Source organism: Hippocampus comes, unplaced genomic scaffold (assembly GCF_001891065.2).
Source record: "Hippocampus comes isolate QL1 unplaced genomic scaffold, H_comes_QL1_v1.1 scaffold7, whole genome shotgun sequence".
Taxonomy (NCBI): domain Eukaryota; kingdom Metazoa; phylum Chordata; class Actinopteri; order Syngnathiformes; family Syngnathidae; genus Hippocampus; species Hippocampus comes.
In genome coordinates this window covers 3,905,464-3,923,682 of record NW_017842060.1, presented here as the reverse complement: position 1 = coordinate 3,923,682, position 18,219 = coordinate 3,905,464, and the positions used below count along the sequence as shown (strand labels likewise).

The 18,219-nt window shown below is 43.6% G+C and overlaps 1 protein-coding gene and 1 long non-coding RNA gene across 2 annotated transcripts; one reads left to right on the top strand and one right to left on the bottom strand.

The window, feature by feature from the left end:
- Window positions 1-259: 259 nt before the first annotated feature.
- LOC109511210 (ovochymase-2) lies at window positions 260-17,465 on the bottom strand. The gene is made up of 25 exons (XM_019862085.1): window positions 17,233-17,465; window positions 15,854-15,984; window positions 14,487-14,580; window positions 14,278-14,418; window positions 13,965-14,062; window positions 12,709-12,823; window positions 12,412-12,627; window positions 11,736-11,945; window positions 10,161-10,301; window positions 9,397-9,642; window positions 9,144-9,329; window positions 7,372-7,481; window positions 7,196-7,296; window positions 5,852-6,129; window positions 5,544-5,707; window positions 5,286-5,469; window positions 4,573-4,791; window positions 4,300-4,434; window positions 3,296-3,517; window positions 2,928-3,110; window positions 2,255-2,367; window positions 1,748-1,842; window positions 1,372-1,661; window positions 882-1,042; window positions 260-546 (listed from the first exon to the last, which is right to left on the bottom strand). The coding sequence occupies exons 1-25, from the start codon at window positions 17,402-17,404 to the stop codon at window positions 352-354; spliced, it is 4,200 nt and encodes a 1,399-aa protein (XP_019717644.1). The 5' UTR covers window positions 17,405-17,465; the 3' UTR covers window positions 260-351.
- Window positions 1,599-2,293, top strand: LOC109511217 (uncharacterized). Its single transcript, XR_002167271.1, has 3 exons — window positions 1,599-1,668; window positions 1,739-1,872; window positions 2,241-2,293. It is a non-coding gene; the product is annotated as an uncharacterized LOC109511217 (long non-coding RNA).
- Window positions 17,466-18,219: the final 754 nt, after the last annotated feature.

Sequence of the window (18,219 nt, the reverse complement as noted above, 5' to 3'; positions counted from 1 at the left end):
CTATGATTTATATTCGTATATTGATAATATAACCAGATTTTTGATGGGGCTCTATGGTTGTGTTTTGAACTTGCATTTTGTGTTTTTTGTACTGCATTTATGTACTGTATGCTTGTATTATACTGCCCCGTGGTGGTGAAGGTCCCAGAACAACGTCCATTGAATTAAAGCATGAAATCATGACGCCCCAAAAAATAAATTCTTTACATTTTGTTCGATTACTTTATTAATGTATGTTTTTATACACTACAAGACTCTAGAGTGCTCTCTTTCATTTTTGATACAACTGATTGAAGTTGCATGCTTGTTCACGGAACAAATTAAACTTGTAAGTCAAGGTACCACCGTATCTTAATTGTCCCGTTCGTACATGAACTTCCTGATGTTGTCATGGATCCAGTGGCTAAAGGCAGAAACGCGCGTGAACACTGATGGCTTCTTGTCCCTGATGCATCCCTGGGGTCCGAAACTGACCACGCCGTGCACCTCCCAGGTGGCATTGGCCCCGCCGCCGGCCCTGCATGCAAAGGGGCCCCCAGAGTCGCCCTGCGGGGTGAAAAGAGAGACTTGGATGGAGCTGAAGCCAAGAATATTACAATGCCCCTATTTTGGTCTTTGTGTGCGATTCAGCACACACACGGAGGTATTTTGGATGAATGATCACAAACAAAACAAGACATTACATAAACACCAGTTGTGAGAGGACAGCACACAAGTCCAGAAATATACCGATTAATGTTCCAAAATGTATACTAAATAGCTCATCTGAGCCTCTTTCCCACAGTGACCCATCAGTAAGTCCACTTAATGCCCCCATTCCCATCTGTGCCATTTGTACAAAACAGTGAGACGTAAAAATGCCGACAGCCATGTCCTCTCACCTGGCATGCCGACTTGAGCTCATCCGGGGACTCGTATCCGGCGCAGATCATCGAGGGCCGCAACGTGTCCCACCAGTAGGCAGGCTTGCTGCAGGTCTCGAAATCCACCACAGGTAGTGCAGCCTGGTTGAGTTTTTCAGACACTTTGGGGACGATGTTCCCTACAAATCAATAAAGAAGGTAAAAATTCCACGTTGGGCTGCATGCATTGTTCCGCTGTGCTGTGAGTTGGGTTTCTGTTCGCGTCCTGAGTTCCTACACGGTCTGATGAGCTGTACTCTCATTTTTTTCACACGATGCTGGGAGTTTGAAATTATATTGAAGCGTTTTGGGAATCATAATTTGTGTTACAAAAACTATTTGTCTTGTCAATTAAAAATATTTAGGGGGCAGGAGGGTCTGCTCATGTTGAAACTATGTCTGAAACTATTGCTGAAAATTGCCCCATCAACTGTGTCGGTACCTGTCACACAGAAAAAGAATAAATCACCTTTCTCATCCCCCCAACCAGTGACAAAGCAGCGGGTCCCTGCCTCCACCACCACGCCGGGCCGAGGGAGACAAACAGGGCTGATCTCCCGTGTTATGTTGACGGGTGTGGCCAGATGCACCAGGGCGATGTCATGGGTGATGTCACTCGGGTCCTCCTCGTAGATGAAGTCCTCGTGGCGGATGATGCCGTCCACCTTGTAGCACGCCTCCGCCGACGGGACGTCTCTGGAGGAGTTCATGTGATGCTTCCCCAGGCACATGCGCCAGAGCGAGATTTGGTTGAGGGGGCTGGAAGGTGAGAGAGAACATTTGAGAGTGATACTGTACTTTTGCGAGGACAAAAAAAAAGTCATCATGTCTTGTAGTCATTTTACGCCATGAAACAGTGGGCAGCTGTTAGGATCCATTCCTCGTGGATCAATGAACCTCCACAGCCGTGCATGTAAGGGATGGGAGACATCGGCGAAGCCTGCGGAGGAAACAATATATGTCCATACAGGTATTTTAATTGTATTTTTTGTCGCAAATTTGCAGGGAATAGAAACCCAGGCCTGCTGCAAATAACAAAAATCTGTGAATAAATGACACACCCCAAAAATAGTTTATAATTGCATGTAAATGCCACACGATGGTGACAAAGCATTATTTTGTCTCCCCCCCCAAAAAATGTATTTGTTTTTTTTTTTATATCATACAATACATCTTTATTTATATCGCGCAGACACAACATTTGCAGTTGTAAGGAAAATAGCCCTCTACAATAATATACTTTACAAAAACAGAGTAATAACATCATGAAATATAATCAAAAATAATTAAACTGTTTGCGCATCATGATTTAATGCTTCACTTCTATACATTCCGCAGCTGGACCTTGTTACCTGCATGGAGACTTGCCAAGGCCAGGAGTGAGGTACTGCTTCTTCTCCATTTACAACCTTTGCCGCGCCCGTATTGGGGGCCACTGCCGGATTCCCGCAATCCTCTGGCCAGCCTGGTGCGAGATAGCTCACGTATTAAATATGCAATGTTTGCTTTTACTTTGCTACATTCATGTGCTACCACATATTTCCCGTAAGCATCTTGGGTGATCGTCACTACAAAATAAAATCACCAAGAAATTGCTCGCTGACGTAATGACTCAATTGCAAAGGATAGAGCGGAAGAATGTACTTTAAGTTAGCATGAGCTCATTTAGGCATGTGGCAGCAATGCTAACTTGTGATAGCCAACTTTGCTCATTCGCCAACACGTAGATATTTAACTAAAACGAAGTAAATTAAATGAATGAAAAGAAAATGAAAACAAAAGAAAGAGATAAAATAATTCAAATCACTCACGTTTTAAAAATACTTTTCCTTTTACTTGCAATACTCATTTAATGTCAGAAAATTACTTTATGTAAAGCAAGTCTTTTCAAACTTTTACTCTGGTAACTTTAACTTCTACCAAATTTATTTTCTGTCAAGACATGGGTAGTTTCACTCAAGTCTCACTTCCAGGTACTTAACTAATCTTAACTTTAAATGAGGCACGTTACGTTTCCCAACTCACTGATGGTGATGTTGTCCCACGGGTTGGGTGTGGGCGGGGGTAGAGTCGGGACGACGCCGGCGTCAGTGGTCCAATAGCCGCGGAAACCCTGCTGCCGGTTGGCGCTGTTGCTCAAGAAGCGGATGACCGCCGTGTCGCCCGGCACGTTCAGTTTGGGCGGCGGAGCAAAGCCGCAGAAACGACCTGTGGAAAACACACATCTCCTAGTTTTATGTTTCCTTTGACAGTGATCTGCAACTGGGAATCATTTTAAAATACGAATGAACTTTTCAGTACTGTAAATGTGGCAGTTCCTTCAAAAAGATTTCTCAAAGACTATAAAAGTGTAGTCGTGGCGTTTGTCTTATGTATATCAACATGTAACCCACCTTGTGACGTCATATTCCCACCGCTGAAGACCTCCACATAGTCCACACAGTTGCCCAGCAGGTTGACGGCCTGCAGCTCAAAGTGCGTGAAGACCACATGGATGCTTTTGGCGGTGGGGACCCGGATCCTCCATGTGCACACTGCCTGGGCGGGATAGTCTTTTGGCCAGTCAGGACTGGTGAGTTCACCCTGCGGACTGATGAACGTTCCCCCGCAAGGAGCTGTAATGTAATCAAGTCATAGTTGAGAGGAAATCCTTAGACCTCGGGTTCTCAAATTTTTTTTAGTCCAAGGGGGCATTTTCCCCAATGCCTCCTCTAATAATCCGAATCACATTTAAACATCACTACCGCATGTATGTACCCCAGTAAATGTTTTACTGTAGATATTCTCAAACGTTTTACTTTGTACAACAAGTACCACCTCAAAAGTTGCTTATGGTAGCTGAAGTCCCAGCATAATGACCAACATTAAAATAAGATCTGTAGTAGGCCTAAGTCTTCATTATTAGAAATGATGCAAAAGGGTTTATTCTAAAATTATATTTATCATTGCAAGCCACTGTAACATGACGCAGTTTGGACATTTACACTGTACTTGACTATTCAGCGTGTGATGAGAAAAGACGTAGTGAAATAATGATTCTATTAACATGTATTGTAGATGACACAGGTTAAATAAAACATGTTAAAAGATAAATGGTTCTAAAAACAAAGTTCTCCAAGATTGAATGCGTGTTTTGCACTGTATTTAAAAGTTAAATCAAACTGCAATTGACAAACATATACTAGAGGGACAAAATAAATGAAACAATTTAAGGTGGCTAAATTTAATTCAGTGATTCTTTTATGTACCACTAGAGGGAGCCTGCATACCACTATTGGTACTCTGACCACACTTCAGAGAATCTGAATGGATGGTTTACAATGTTTGTTTTATTGGTACACCAATCGTCATATGTTATGATGCTGATCTGCAGTTTAAGTCAAAGGAAAGGTTTTACCTTCCAAAGGGTCGACCGCCTTCCAGGTGGCCGCAAAGCCGGTGTCCACCACTTTGTCGTTAGACGAGAAGCTGATGTGAAGTGAGTTCCCGTCGCTCACCAGGTCCATGGGTGGCTTGTGACTACAGTAGGTGCCTGACAGGGAAGAAAAGGAAGGGACATGCACAAGCTGTCATTAAACAAATACTGTAGCATAAAAAAGACATTTGTGAAAACACATCAAAATAGTAAATACATTGAAAAATTAAATAAATAAAAATCACATTTCCATACCCAGACTTCCTGTTCCGTCCAAAATGCTGACTTTGTCGCTCAAGCACATTGGACTCTCCTCCAAAGAGAAGTTGCTGAAGTGAAGGTGCACCAGTTTGCCAGCTGGCACATGGATGTTCCATTGGCATCGGGCCTTGTTGCTGTAGCTGCCTGGGAAGCCCATGGATGACAACGTGCCGCCTGTGCCCGTCAAGTCCTTTGCTCCGCCGCAGCCGGATGCTACATGGGGAGGATGGATGGTGAAAATCAAGCAGAAGGGAAGTCATCTGTACTCAAGTACATTTTCCAGGTAGCTGTACTTTACTTGATGGCCTTATTTAGGAGATTGGTTGCTGTTGCTAGCTACAAGACTGATTTGTTTGGCTGTAATCAGGTGGAAATATAAAAAAATATATATATATTAAAATGAGAGTGGAATGAAAAGTTACAGACGGCACCTTTCTCAATTCAACCAGGATATAAGAAGGAATTAAAGACAATTTTTCATGGTGTTCAATTTGGCCAAAAGTGGCAACAAAAGAAGCAAAAGATACAATTTGATGTAAACGGTACAAACAAATCATTGATGTATGAAAAATAAAAACAAAACAGCAAAATGGCACAAAAAGGAAGTGGTGTGGGCTCAAATGTCCAGCACACAGCCTGCAGGGTTAAGAAGAATGTGTATACTTCCGCCCTCTTCGCTAAACAAGAAGCTCAAGGATGAAGCCTACTGTGTTGCTCGTAGATGTCCCTGCGTATAACATTGCTGATCCAGGGAAGGTAGGCAGATGAACGGGTGAACACCGAGGGCTTCTTGTTCATGATGCACCCGATGGGACCGAAGCTGGTGATTCCATGCACTTCCCAGGGACTGTCAGGATGATCCTGGCACACCAGAGGACCGCCGGAGTCTCCCTGTGTCGGTAAAATCCAAGAAATGTCACAGCGGGGAAACACTTGGCCATCCATCGCTTGTTCGTTGTTTTTACCTGACAGACGGACTTGAGCTCGTCGGGCAACGTGTAACCGCAGCAGATCATGGAAGGCTTCACTTGGAACCACCAGTAGTCCATCCGCTTGCATGTGTTGTACGGTACCACTGGTAGGGCCACCTGGTTGAGAGCCTCTGCCACTTTGGCATTCATGGAATCCCCTAAAGACGACAGAAGAGGGAAAAGTTCGTTCATCTGCCAATAACCATCCAGCATCATCCAGCAGTTTTCTCAACCATTATCGAAGACGTTGCGGAACGGAAGCCTACTGGGCAATAGTCAAGTCAGAACAGATGCCAACGGACCTGTCTCATCCCCCCAGCCGGTGGCGTAGCAGTTCTTTCCCTCGGGTAGCACCTCCTCTGGGTCGGGGAGGCAGGCATAAGAGACCTCGTCCCCAATTTCAGCTTCTCCGTCCAGCCTGACCAGGGCGATGTCGAACTCTACGGTTGGCACGGTGGGGTACCTGAAGCCCTCGTGCCGGTAGATGCCCCTCACACCCAAGCAGCGCTCGCTGGGCTCTGTGAAGGTCAAGTTGTGCTTGCCCAGGCACATTTGCCAGCGGTGCAGCTCGTTCGCGTAGCTGGACAGGAGGAAAAATTCAATTTAAAATGGAAAGGGAGGGAAAATTGTGATTGAAAAATGTTGATGTAATTATGTCTTCTATTCATTGTGGCTTTTTTTTTTCCAGACCTCACGCTGTGCCCCCTACTAATAGGAGCACAGTTTGGGTCTTGTTTTCTTCCCCTTCCTCCTCTTTTTTGTTTGTCCCTTTCATCTAAGAAAATTGGGGCGCCACCTGGTGACCGACCAGTCAGGCCTTTCGCTCTGTCTCCCTCTGTTGATCATTGTTTTTTTTTTTTTTAATGTCTCTTGGTTAAAACTGTGAAATCAATTGACAAAATTCGATTTGTATTTCCATTCCAAATACAAGACGTATACTTCTCTGTGCTCCTTTTCATTCAAATGTAGAGGTTTCATGTAAACGTCGGCCTTTTTATGTCATCAATTGCATTTTTAAAATAGTAATAAAAATAATAAGTGACACCCCACCAAAAAAGGTTTGCCTCCAGATGAGGGCAAGCACAACCTTTGCTGAAATGAAGCTCCTCAACTCGCGTTAAAAATAGTTCTTTGTCAGTAAGATGCCACAAGTGTCACGTTGCGAGGTAGTGGTGCAGCCCAAAAAGCAGGCAGTGGGGAGGAGCAGGGTGAACTTGACATATTGTATTTAATAAAACACAGAGTAAACTAAATCCAAAACAAAGTCCGAACAACTAAACGAATCCAAAGTATCAAACAAAACCATAACTGAAGCTCAAAAACTAGAACTGCAACATGACCGGAACAAACATGACAGTAACAAACGAACAGCAACAATGACCCGATAATGAGTGCTCGAGCTGGGAGTCCTTTTAAAGCACTAATTACATAACGACCAACAGGTGTGCAGCTGCAGGGAGAGCCCTACAGTGCCACCTGTTGGTCCCAAACTGAATCATGACAACAAGATGGCCGATCACTTTACGCATGATTTTTTTCCCCAAATGAATGAATGGATGAGTCACGTATGACTTGCCGTACAGCGGGAAAAATTCTTAACGGGACTTATTATCAGAGCTATTACTCAATAATACTGACAGACTTACTTGATGAAGCAGTGAGCAGCCGTGAGTACCCAATTCTTATGAATAAGAGTGCCGCCACACGTGTGGAAGAAAGTTGGTTCCGGTTGACTGGATGGCCATACCTGACAGTAAAGACCACCATATGTCAGAGACAAATACTGGTAAAGGGGTTGGGGGTTAAGGGGGTCATCTCCCACCTGCATAGACACCTGCCAGGGCCACGAGTGCGGCCTGGCTGGTTCTCCGTTCACAATGCGGGACATAATAGCGGGAGGGATGGCTGGTTTGCCGCATGTGCTGGGCCAGTCTGCAAGAGGACCAGAAACACAGTATTAGTCCATTTGTTGGAACAAAGGTGACCTGCTCCAGCGAGCCTTTCCTGGAGCAAGCACAGCGCACAGGCTGGAGAGTCATTCATGCCCCAGAGATGGCGATTGGCTGGGCTGGGTAGGACGTCACAGACAGCTTGAACCATGAACTTAATGCGCCGAGGTTCTGCCTGCCTGATCTCAGACCAGGTCACCTTCCTTTCCAGTGCACCCTTGCACCTTGTCTCTGCTCCCTGCTGCTGCATGCTCACCATCCTGCTGGTCCGTTCCTCCTCAACCCCATGCGCTCACTTCCTTTAGGAACTAGCTGGCATTTGTTCTTGCCACGTGCCTTCTCGTAGCAGGGCTGGGAAAAGGCTCCCAACCCAACGGGACTTGTTGCCACCGTGCCCACCAGGGCCCTATGTCTCAGCCGAGACTCAGCTCGTAATAGTTAATTATTATGTGTGTTGTGCAATATTGGCTCATTCGGTTATGCAAGGTCGATCAACATACATATAAAAAAAATCCCACTTTCTCCGACGCCAAACCCCCTCAAGTTCAAACTTTCATTGCAATACTTCACCTATGTTGATGCCGTCCCAAGGATTCGGTGGAACAGGTGGCTCGGTCGGTGCAGGCAGGCTGGGATTTGTAGTCCAGTAGGCTCTGAAACCTTTGGCCTCTGCGAACAAGTCTGAATGGAAGCGCACCACCAGCCTATTTCCTTTGGTCTGGATGGTTCGAGGGATCTTGGTGCCACAAAATGGTCCTAAGATGGATTCCGAGAGTAATTTCAATTGTTCGTGAGATGGTGGCTGCGTGTCGCAAGTACCCACCATGCTTCTGATTCAAAGCGTTGGTCAAGCCGTTAATGTCGTACACCACAACGTTGTCGAAGCACTTGAACGACAGCAAGTCTCTGGGCTCGAGGTCAAAGTGAGTGAAGGTCAGGGTGATTTTCTTGCCAAGTGGCGCCGCGATGCTCCACATGCACTCGGCGTTGGCCTTGTAGTTCATTGGCCAGTTGGGAGACTTCATCACCCCAGTGTCTTCCTTTGATGATAAGCCGCATCCCTGGATTTCTGAAGAAAAAAAATCAAGGTCACATACTCAAACGCGGTACATACAAAATACACTGCTAAAAGATTTTTATTTTTTATTTTATTCTATTCATGTGTAGTAAAATATATAAATATATTATAAATATTTGATCACATTTTATTTAAAGTAATTATGTTTATGTGATTATATTATTTGTTTATAATTCTATGCATAGATACACACACACATATTATATATATATATATAGTGTGTCTAAGACTTCTACCGCTTTTAATGCACTTACAACATGCTGGTCCGTTCCTCCTCAACCCCATGCGCTCACTTCCTTTAGGAACTAGCTGGCATTTGTTCTTGCCACGTGCCTTCTCGTAGCAGGGCTGGGAAAAGGCTCCCAACCCAACGGGACTTGTTGCCACCGTGCCCACCAGGGCCCTATGTCTCAGCCGAGACTCAGCTCGTAATAGTTAATTATTATGTGTGTTGTGCAATATTGGCTCATTCGGTTATGCAAGGTCGATCAACATACATATAAAAAAAATCCCACTTTCTCCGACGCCAAACCCCCTCAAGTTCAAACTTTCATTGCAATACTTCACCTATGTTGATGCCGTCCCAAGGATTCGGTGGAACAGGTGGCTCGGTCGGTGCAGGCAGGCTGGGATTTGTAGTCCAGTAGGCTCTGAAACCTTTGGCCTCTGCGAACAAGTCTGAATGGAAGCGCACCACCAGCCTATTTCCTTTGGTCTGGATGGTTCGAGGGATCTTGGTGCCACAAAATGGTCCTAAGATGGATTCCGAGAGTAATTTCAATTGTTCGTGAGATGGTGGCTGCGTGTCGCAAGTACCCACCATGCTTCTGATTCAAAGCGTTGGTCAAGCCGTTAATGTCGTACACCACAACGTTGTCGAAGCACTTGAACGACAGCAAGTCTCTGGGCTCGAGGTCAAAGTGAGTGAAGGTCAGGGTGATTTTCTTGCCAAGTGGCGCCGCGATGCTCCACATGCACTCGGCGTTGGCCTTGTAGTTCATTGGCCAGTTGGGAGACTTCATCACCCCAGTGTCTTCCTTTGATGATAAGCCGCATCCCTGGATTTCTGAAGAAAAAAAATCAAGGTCACATACTCAAACGCGGTACATACAAAATACACTGCTAAAAGATTTTTATTTTTTATTTTATTCTATTCATGTGTAGTAAAATATATAAATATATTATAAATATTTGATCACATTTTATTTAAAGTAATTATGTTTATGTGATTATATTATTTGTTTATAATTCTATGCATAGATACACACACACATATTATATATATATATAGTGTGTCTAAGACTTCTACCGCTTTTAATGCACTTACAACAAGGATTATTGTTAGTTTTAGGCGCAATATATTATCTCTCAACGCACAATATAAATTATATCTCCATCATGCCCGTGCACAACCTTGTTTCCTTATCAAGCAAGTCATAAAATATCTTTTTTTCATCAATGATTTTTTTTTTTGTGCTCGTGGAGGCTCAACGTGACAAAGTTCACGCTCGCTTTTGTAATCGCTTTGGTCTAAGTGTGGCACAGGAGGCTTGATGAGACACTACTCAATGTACGTGTGCGTACCCGCAATATCCTCGGGGTACGCGGCCTCCCACTTGGCAGAGAAGCCCCTGTCACTGAGGCGACTGTCAGTTGAGAAGGAGACAGACAGAGTGTCCGTGGCGGCCACCACAACTGGAGGACGGATGTAGCCACAGTGCGTGCCTGGAAATTGACATGGAGACCATTAGACGGACATTCAGAGGACACCGTTTATCATTCAGATCATTGTTATGGGACTCTGAGTGTGTGTGTGTGTGTGTGTGTGTGTGTGTGTGTGTGTGTGTGTGTGTGTGTGTGTGTGTGTGTGTGTGTGTGTGTGTGTGTGTGTGTGTGTGTGGACCCTGATACTATTCCATTATCATATCCACTACATCAGGAATCCTCATTTCAAAGTTAAAGAGGCTCACTTCAGGGAAATATCTTCAATCTGTATCTACAATCTGATAGCATTGTGACAAGATTTCAAAGTACACTCTGTAAGAGGACACGTTTTACCAAACGGAGAGTGAGGGCAGCTAAGTCGATACTGTGGAGAGGAATATTTTCGTCAGTTCGTTAGGTTGTTTTGGAAGAATTTTTTTTCATTAGTTTAATTAGCTGCAAAATGGCCATCCCCTGAGATGGACACAGACAGGGGGATTTTTCCAACTTAATTCCTATTCCACAAATGCAATATTAATCAGAATACAGTGTTTGGAATAGTCCGGCTGCATGGAACAAATTGTAACAAAAAAAAACAAATTGGGGATTGACTTCCCCTTTAAATTTTTTCATGCGTTTTTAAACGTTATTGACAGAATTCTGGCGTGTTGTTGAAGCAAACCTGCCTATTAAATAGTGAATTTACAGACATATTACAATTGTGTCCAAATGTCCCCTTTTCTCAATTGGTTTGTCCCTGTCTTGACGTCAAACGTCATTCGTACAACTGCAGTGTATGCATTGAAAAACAATTGCGAATGACAATGTTACAGTCACTAAACTTGCATTAAATGACTGAACGAGCACTACACAACATTCAAACTAAGAGCGACTAATCAATCGGTAATTTAACTAACCTCGTAGCTGACGGTAGCAACGTCCAATCAGCGCGCCAAAACCCACAGACCCAGTTTTAATTCTGACAAAACGTTGGTACCTTTTCTTAGCGTAAGAAATTAAAGTTAAGTGTGTGAAAAAAATAAAACGTCATGACCTTGGAAGGTTACTCTCCTTTGTTAGCTTGTTAGCTTATTAATGAGTTTGCTAGTTATTTTCTTAATTAGTCCTTTCTCAATTCATTTGTTTGATGGTCAGTTTCTTCATCCTCTGTACACTCCGTCGCTAGTTAGTTTACTAGTTAGCTTCAGGAGTAGTTTCAGCCAGTAACCTTCTTGCCATCTTTCATTGACAGGTTAGTTCCTTAGTTAGTGTCTTTGTTGGCTAGCCAGCAGGATTGCGCCAAAACTACAAAATTGTCCCAAATTGTACCTACAGTGTAAAAAAAAACCCCAAAAAATACATTGTACACTAACATCTGACACATGTTTTCTGACGTTTTATAAGTAAAATTAATCTAAATGCTAAGAATCAATTGGACATTATTCTTGACATCACCTAATGTGCTGTAAGCATCCGATACGACCAACTTGTCTTCCTTGCATTGCCCCGTTTCTCCCGTGATGGCTAACTCAACGATGTGCAGCTTCACCAGAAACCCTTTGGGTACGCTTATCCTCCAGGAGACATTCTGGTGTGCGGGATACGGATTGGGGAAGCCCTCGGACTGGATGACCCCCTTGCGCCCGCTGATAATAACCGGACCGCCTGGAAAAAAAAAAAACAACACAAAAGTCGCATCATTGTCATTTGAAATTTTCATACGGTGGATCAAAGAACTATGTTGAAGTGAGTTGAGCTTGGTTTAGAAAAAGCGATGCCTTACTACCATTACATGGCAATTTTCGCTGATAGCCTCGAATTCAACTGTGACACCGACATCTGGGGCAGGTCAGAATAAATATTTATATTTATAAATAATACTTAACGACTACAAAAAAAAACAACAAAAAAAAAAAAAAGATATTTGAATCATACTCGCCAGAAATGTTGATTACTGTGTTAAATATATTAATGTCAGGTCCTGCTCCAGGATTTCTTTTCCTCTCCTGGTGCGGGAGGAGTGGCACTTCATGTCTGAAGTCCACCAAAGGCTTGTTTTGCGAGTTTTACTCTGACCAATGAATCAATGGACTGAACAAATTACAAAAACGTTGAACAGTCAGTAGTTTACCGGTAGATGTGGTTGTAGGCGGGAGTGTCTGAGTGGTGGGTTTGGACGTGGTTGTTGGCTTTATGGTGGTGGGGATCACAATAGGTGGGAGGCTGGACTTTGTATAGGTGGCACTGAAACCTCTGGAGCTCTTGCTGCTGTCCGATTTGAAGCGCACCATCATGGTGTTGGTACTGGACTCCACCGGCTTGGGCAAGGCTCCCCCGCAAAATTTACCTTCCGATGAACAAGTAAATATGAAGACGTCTTTTCGAAATAGAGTTCATTAGCCAAGTATTTTATGATTGAACTCTTCACCTAATGATAAAGAGCCATCGTAGACCTGCACAAAGTCTCCGCACACCTCCGGTACCAGGTCGAAGGAGGTGAATGTCAGTCGAACCCGCTCGCCAGCGGGCACGGTGATTGTCCACTTTTTAAATGAACACAAACACACACCATCGTGGGGAGACCGCACATCAAACAAGAGAAAATGCAAATTTTTCATGAAAGATGTTGTGAACATGTTAGCAGATCATCTTTTTCGTAATTTTCAAAGTTGCAGCTTTTTTGGTAAGCAATTAGGACTCCAAATGGGCCCAGATTCATTGTAGTGGTGTCAAGCATCTCTCGACCAAAAAAACGATTCGGTACATATTGTGATGAATGTGGTGCGATACGATTTAAGGCCGATTTATTTTAAAGTGGAACGATACGGGTTCGTCTCAGCAGGATTCCGATTTGATTTGATAGTGTACGGCTCAGTTTGAGAGGGCATGATTTCATGTCTCTTGTCATTTTACAAAGTGAATGACACGTGTCACTATCAATCGAAACCGTTTTTCACTCCAGCCCTGCGTCGATGTTTGAGTAACGTCTGTGATTTGACGTAATGACGTTATTAAGTTCGTTCCGACTTTGTGGAGTCGAGTTAGTGCATTTCCTTTTATGTAGCAAATCATCGAAACGATGACCAAAGTTTGACAGATGGCACAGCCAAAAAAAACAAAACAAAACACTCACAATTTAGGTTTAACCATCTGTCTCAGACAATCGCTTCTGATCAGGGGGTGTTTTTGCAAATCGGCAAGTAGGCGTTTGATCAACATATGACCTTGCGGAGCCGAGTTGTTTTGAGCTTCCTCTTCCATCGAGAATCCACTAAATGATGAGCAAAGTTTAATGAGAATGCTTTGTCCACGTTAGCTAGCGTTCGCATAAATGAATAAAAAAAATAAATGACTAATTACCAGTACTCAGAATTCATCCAAAATGTCTCAATCAAACCACAATTGCTGATGTGTTAAAATTTGATAGAAACATTCACCAAAGTCTGTGTCGATCTTTGAAATTGATGCTTAAGTCAAATTTTTTTTTGAACTTGACTTGGAGTGTCGAACAAGTATTGATGTCAGGATCTCCCCCTTTACCCCCCCCCCCCACACACACACCTAAAAAAAGCTTTTTTCCCCCCATCCTTGTAGAAAACACACCCCCTTGAATTAAATGCTTGAACCATCTACAGTTGAGTTAAAAAAAAAAAAATCCCAAGGCCACTTTTGCTTCTGTGTTACCTGGTACAGCGCGCCATTGGGGTAGTTTTGCTCAGGAAAGCCAGGGGTCAGCAGATCCCCCCGGTCACCATGAAGAGCGCCACCAGCTCCGGCTATTTCTGGTGGCAATGACAGAAGATGCTTTATTTCCAAGGGAGAATCATCATCATTATTCCTAATTTCATCCGCTATTCTAACACACACACACACACACACACACACACACACACACACACACAAAATCGCCTTCTCCTATTCCTCTCACCCAATTCCCCTTCACCTTCAGCCGGCGACACTCCATTTTCTAGGTCAATCATACGTGGCGCCATCTTACCCGATGTGCGCTCCGGAGACACGGCCTCGTAACGAGCCTTGAATCCTTGGTCTGTTTTTCTGTCGTTGGTGTCGAAGTAGACGGTCAGGCGGTTGGTCAGAGACACGAGAGGCAGCGGTTTGCTGTAGCCGCAGTATTTGCCTGCCAACGCCACCAAAAATCATCAGCGGCCGTCTACGGTTTCAAACTGTCTCCGGTGTCCGACTGACCGATAACTCCCAGGGAATCTCGCAACGTGATGAAGTCTGCGGTGCACAAGTTGGTGTCCTCCAAGGCAAACTCTTCAAACCACAGTGAGATTACCTGCGACCAAAACAAATGTTTCATCATCTCATTCATCTTTTTATTGAGTGGGGGGGGTGGGGCAAATGAGATGTTGCCAAGTGTACAACTTTGTTAAGGCTACAAGAGTGTGAAGCTTGGCGAGGAGGCATTGGTGCATGAAAGTTTTTTTCTGTGGCCTTTTTCCTCCCCTTGTTTTTTTTTTTTTGTGGGAAAGGAATGACGAAGGACACAGAGGCAGCCATCTGTCTGTTTTGCGTCCATCCCAGCTGTCCTCCACTGCTTGGCTTCACATTAGACAATCGGTAAACAAGCTCGACTCGCGATCTGGCAACGTGCTGAGCCTCCGTGCCAGCACTTGAAACGAAAAGCTGCTTTTCAAGGAGGGCGTCTACTTCTGACGACAGCAGCCGAGTCAAGTGCATTTTATTTATTGGGCGCCAGGTTCAAATGAGGGGCGATGGGAAATGAAAACTGTGAAAATGTGACAGAACCCATTGCAGAAATTAAATGAAAAACGCGAACACAAGTGCTTATAATCACGGAAGTAAAGCTTAAAAAAATACTGACCAGCCATGGCTGTAGAAACAAGATTAAAAAAGAGATAACTTCAAAACTGGCTATCATCAAAGAAATGAACTTGAAAAACAGAAAACTGTCCTAACTGTCCGTTATCGTACAACTAACACGAAGAAACATAGTAACTGTCAATCATCAATGAAATGAAACATTGAAAAACAAAACACATTCACAACTGTCCATTCTAATTATCAAAGCAGTAAAATGAGAAAAAAAATGGGGCCCCTCAGGTGACATGGAAGAGAAAAAAATACAACTTTGCGTTCCCTTGCAAAGATAGCGAGATAATGCAATTTTGAATGACGTCTCTCAAACAGCCACGCGTTAGAGGCTGCAGAAGCCAAACTGACCCGGAAGTACATACACGCACATAAAGAAAAAGCATTCCTTGCAAATAATAATAATAAAATAATAATAATAATTTTAAAAATAATAATTTAAAAAAACTTTACGTTATCTCGCAAACTTCACAAGGGAATGCATTTTTCCCCCTTTATGTCACCCTCAGTGTGCCGTACAAATGTTCACCATCGCAGAAGTCAAATGAGAAAACTATCCATCACCCAAAAAAATTAAACTAAGAAACGAAAAAAAAAATGGAGACACTCTGATGACAAAACGTAACTGAGCATATGTGGCATATTCCAAAGGCGTGAGAGCTCGGAAAGGTGATTTCTCTCGCTGTGATTGGATGCTACGGCGGGTGTCGAGTCACCTTATCAGGGTCCACGGTAATGTGCCAGGAGCAGCTCCTGCCGTTGTCATAGCTACTCGGGTAGTGGCGGCTGGTGAAGGTGCCCGACGCTGCCGTGAGCTCCTGTGGACCGCCGCACCCCGAGTCCGGCCCTGGGGAGATGACGCAGTCATAGGGCCAGTTGTTCTGAACTTTGCCAAAGACATGATGCCAGTATGTGGGGGGACACCCTGAACCAGTTGCCATCCAATCGCATGGCACACACATAGACCAACAACCATCCGCGCTCACAATCACACCTAGGGACAATTTAGAGTGTTCCGTTAACCTGCCATGCATGTTTTTGGAATGTGGGAGGAAACCGGAGTACCCGGAGAAAACCCACGCAGGCACGGGGAGAACATGCAAACTCCACACAGGAAGGCCCAAGGTGGAATCGAACCCTGCACCTCTGCACTGTGAGGCTGACATGCTAACAACTGGACCACCGGGCCGCCTATATATTTTATACGGCATATAATTTTTGAGTTTCATGATCGTGATGGTTCGAACCTGGAACACTTTATCTTTCTGTTGTCAAAGGGAACAACTCTTAAAGAAACGACAACAAATGGCGTCTTTGCTTCTAGTTAAAAGTCAATGGTGTCGCTATGGTAACATCATTGATTACACGGCATGCTATTCCCGAAGCAGCAGTAGGATTTTGGCGTCATGGGGCTATACGCAGCTGGAATACATTTTTGTCACTAAGGAATTCGACACGTAAAACCAGCTGCTTCATTTGGATGACTAATGAGGCATTTGTTGCATTCGGCACTGTAGATTGATCCCGGTGTGCTGAATTTGTCACGTGTTGCTATTACAACCACTGTCTAGGGATTTTAAACAACCTAAGTATTGTCAGGTTTTTATTTATTTTAACCACTGTTGTATTTCTATTTTGTATGTGCCATTTAATTTGGTGTTTGAAGTTCAATTTCTGTCTTTGCCAATTAAAAAAAAAGAAAATCCAGTTTAAATTCAACATTTTTGTATTTTATGTTCAAGAAGTATATTTTCAAAGCAGAATTTCTGTCTTTTCCACATTTTTCTATATGTATTGGCTCAATGGTTCATTGTTTTTATTACTAATTGGATTTTTTTTTTAAAGCTCAATTTTTGCCTTTCCTTCACATTTCCATTGGTCATTTTATCGGTCATTTTCTTACAATTAATTATATTTTTGAAAGCTGTATTTTTATTTTTTTTTCACTTTTTGAAAAACATTTTTCAAAATGTATTTATTTGTAATTTTATTTACCCACATCGATAATATTCCCATTGAAGTCAGATCTACACTTTTCGATGCATCCATCCATATTCTACGCCGCTTTTCCTCATTGGCAATGGCTCATCCTCACCCTCTTGAAGAGGCGCAGGGTCTTCCTCGTTGTGGACAAAGTAGAGGACAACCAGGGCCACGCTCACACCAGTCATGACCAAGAAGAGGATCATCAGCCATATCTCCAGGGTGCTCAGACCCCGGGAAGAGCCACTCTCCTTGACCAGCTCCATGCTCCTTTTCCTCGCCATGGTGGAGACACTGAATAGTGCCTTGTCAGTGAGCAAGTGTGTGTAAGTTTGTGTGTGTGTGTGCGCGTGTGTGCTTGTACTTTGGCCGTCAGGTGGGGCCTCGTGTTAAGGGTGAGTAAATGAGCAATGAGACTAATTGCGTCATTATCACTAGCTTTTATCAGACAAGGCCCGGGTGAGTAGCGTTCATTTCAAACCAATTTGGTCTTGTCAAGTGCTAAATAAATTGTAATTGTATTTTTTTTTTTCAGACCAAGTTTGGGCAACGTGGAGTTAGGGTTAGTAACAAAAAGTAACATTAGCGCTGATGCTACGGCTAGTATGCTACTCCACCGATGTTATAGACTCTTCAACTCAGCAACATGAAGTTCCCACGAGTACGACATACATCTTGGAAAGGTAATGTTAGCTCGAATGCTAACGCTAAAATGACCACATGAGTCCTGGCTGGTCCACCAGTATTCGACCACGTGTTTAGGTTTGCCACATTGTACTCTTTATGACTCAGAACAGAACTGTTAGCGTTGATGCTAATGCTCGCACAAGAAAGGAATCTAGACAACCATAATAGGCGTCACGAAGTCGGAAAAGTAATGTTAGCACTGATGCTAATTGTAACATGACAAAAGGGATGACCCGGCTGGTCCACCAATGTTACAGACGAGTAAAGTCAATCGTGAGGTTACTGTGACAACAGCAGAGACGCTATCCTTTTTCCATGAACAATTTTGCAATCGTTTTCTTTAGATCCCACTTTTTCATACAGCAGCTTTGACTTTGAATATTTCTCCTCATGTGAGAGAGATTAGTTTTTC